The following is a 2,767-nucleotide window of genomic DNA, read 5'->3' as shown; positions in this document are numbered from 1 at the left end:
AGGGACAGGGGGATGAAGGGACAGGTGGATACAACAGAAAGCGGTGGCCAAACAACTTGTTCTTCTAGGGCGAGGTGGGGCAGGCGGCAGAGGAGCAAGCTTTGCGTCTCAGCATGATGGCGGGTGGGACGTGTCCACGGGCTGAGATCAGCAGAGGTTTCTTTTTTGCAGTCCCATACAAAAAAAATGGAAACCAACAAGGGTGAGACTGTCCTTTACCGAAGAAGCTCATAGTATATTGAGCAGAAGCAATAAACCTGACAATAACAAGAAAAAAAAAATGGTGGCATTATCCCAAAAGGAAGGAGGAACCTTGTCACTCACGAGCAGTTCAGTTTGCTCCCAGTTTGGTCCCCACGTTCAGTTCTGGGTTAGGGCTGGCTTTTTTTCTTATTTTTAAAATTTTTTTTGGTGCTTTTTTTTGTGCTTTTTTTTGTTTGAGTTTTTTTTTTTTTTCTTTCAGCACAAACAAGTTGCGAAGCAGGACGGGTGCTGTTGTATTTTCTCCTTCTGCAAGGCAGCTGCCTCTAGTCGTTAATTGACCGTGGGCACTTGATTCCTCTGTAAACTATATTCCTTTGCCTTCAGTCTCAGGTTGGCAATACTGTTGGCCATATTCATGCCCTGCGCCGGGCTGGCGTTGGTACACGTGGCAGAGTAGGTGGCCATGGCGCTGTGGGGTGGAAAGAGAGAAACATCACATCAGACGTGGTCTTCACACCACGCAGAGAACAGATACATACCGCAGCGAGGTTGAACCCTGGGCTTTCCATACCTGCGGGATGTACCTCCTAGGTGAGCATGGAATTATCGCCACTTTTTATTTAACACCCCTGTAAATCTCTCCACTGCAGTTCACTTACCCAGGGATAGCCAATGACAAAGTTGGTTGAAGTCAATAGGAAAATTTCCGTTTCCTATTTCCTAACCCCAAAGGTTTACAATGAGGTCAGGGTGCCCAACCTGCCAGGGAGACCATTGTCCTTAAAAACATTTCAACCGGAAGCAAAGTCTTTTTGATGAGAGCAATTGCTGCTTTTTTATTGCTTGTGAAATTGTGTCACTTCTGAAACATGTTACATCAAAGAAATGCCCCAGGAAGAACACATTTCAACAGTTGTGGTGCTTTTTGTTTCAGCCTTTTGGAATGAAAATTTCCACATTTTTTTCCCTCAAAACTTCAGCTGATCATAAGGAGTATGCCTTAAAGGCTAAGGGGGAAAAAAAAAAAAAGCAAAACATTTTTTCTCTTTTCAGATCATGATTTTATTCATGAAAAAACATTACTTTTGGCAGCAGAGGCTGAACAAAGATCTCAGAGTCCTTTCTTATCCTACCAAAAATTTGCAAATCTGCTTTCCAGACCACTGGAAGTCTTGTTTAACCCGTGTGTCCCAGGTTGCTGCGAAAAGCAACCCCCCGCCCCAAAAAACAGCAAAGTACCTGAAGTATTGCATTACCTATATGTGGGTCTACAGATCAAAACCAGTTCAAAACCACTGAGTGAACTGGAGACGCCCATTTAATGCATGATCAAGAGGAAACCCCAAATGCTCCCCTGGAGGCAACTCAGGTCTGGTGCTGACCCTCTCCATCTGCCTGCCCGGCGGCTCACGTCTGGGGCTCTGGGAAATGCTTTCCTCCATCCACAGCCCAAGAAAGGAGATAGCTTATTTTTTCCTTCTTTATTTTCCTTTTTCTTTCTTTTTTAAAAAATTTCTGACCTCCACGACTAGAAGAACCTTTGCAACAGCAAATCTTCCTTGAGGGAAGTTGGCATTTGCTGTGCAAACAGATCCAGGCATGATGCTCAGCCCAAAGCGCTGGTGGCATCTCTGACTTCGTAAGGCAGAGCTGACCTGCCAGGAGTTTAAATGCAATCCAGTGGTGCCTGAATCCTCAGCTTCCATGAGATCCAGGCCAGGTCATACTAGTAGGTCCTATCCCAGGCCAAATGACTCCTATTTCTCACTTTAGAATAAAGGAAAATAACTTCTTCAGGGAGGAACTGTCATCTCTGAGTGAGAACTAGTGGAAACACATCAGCTTATACACACAGAAAGGACAGGTGAGACCCATAGATACACCGCTGCTTACACCCATCCAAGGAAAAGCACCAAAAATTCTCCCCAGGAGAGCACATATTCGGGACACTTTGAGAGTCTCTAATAGCTACTGGAAGGACACAGAGGATGAACATTAAAATACACCCACCAAAATACAGGCATATCCTTAAAAATATAGGCTTATTATTTCTTAATTTATTCCTGCAGAAGAACCCAACACATTTCAGGAAGGAGAAGCCCTCCTGCAGCCAGGGTAGCCCTGAGCGGAGGAGCCGTGGGGAGAGCTGTGGAGCTCCCTGTGCACCCCCAGGGCTCAGGGGTGGTTTGACTGCCCAACTTGGGGTGCAGCGGCTGCGTTTCGCTGGGGTCCAGGACATGATGGACTTGCGTGCCTGGAGCTCTCCCCACTTCCCTCTCCGTGGCTGACTTTGGGTTGGTGACTTTACCCTGTCCCCGGTAAGTCAGCAGCGATGCCAGAAGCCGAGCGCTGCCTGCAGAGGCGGTGCCAAGCCTACAACTGATGGGCACAGGGCACCCATTCCCACCGGGTGCTGTGTTTTTGTAGTGGAAGAAATGAGAAGAGCCTCAAGCATGCTCTAGCTTAGATAAAATGGGAATTTTCAGTCTTGGGTGTAAACTATTCCCATTCAAAACTCGAGTCTGGTCTAAAGCTCTCAGAAGCCTCCTGCTCTCCATTCACC

General features: G+C 46.7%; 1 protein-coding gene across 1 annotated transcript in view; it reads right to left on the bottom strand.

Annotated features, from left to right (window-relative positions):
* Window positions 1–436: 436 nt before the first annotated feature.
* Window positions 437–2,767, bottom strand: part of PRRX1 (paired related homeobox 1) — a 6,702-nt gene continuing 4,371 nt past the window's right edge. Inside the window, exon 4 of the mRNA XM_010076952.1 lies at window positions 437–673. Coding sequence (XP_010075254.1) covers window positions 535–673 — 139 coding nt within the window. The 3' untranslated portion in view covers window positions 437–534. The remainder of the gene's footprint in view (window positions 674–2,767) is intronic.

This window comes from Pterocles gutturalis, unplaced genomic scaffold (assembly GCF_000699245.1).
Source record: "Pterocles gutturalis isolate BGI_N339 unplaced genomic scaffold, ASM69924v1 scaffold11683, whole genome shotgun sequence".
NCBI classification, from domain to species: Eukaryota; Metazoa; Chordata; class Aves; order Pterocliformes; family Pteroclidae; genus Pterocles; species Pterocles gutturalis.
The sequence above is the reverse complement of the archived record's forward strand: the minus strand, read 5'-3'. Positions and strand labels throughout refer to the sequence as shown.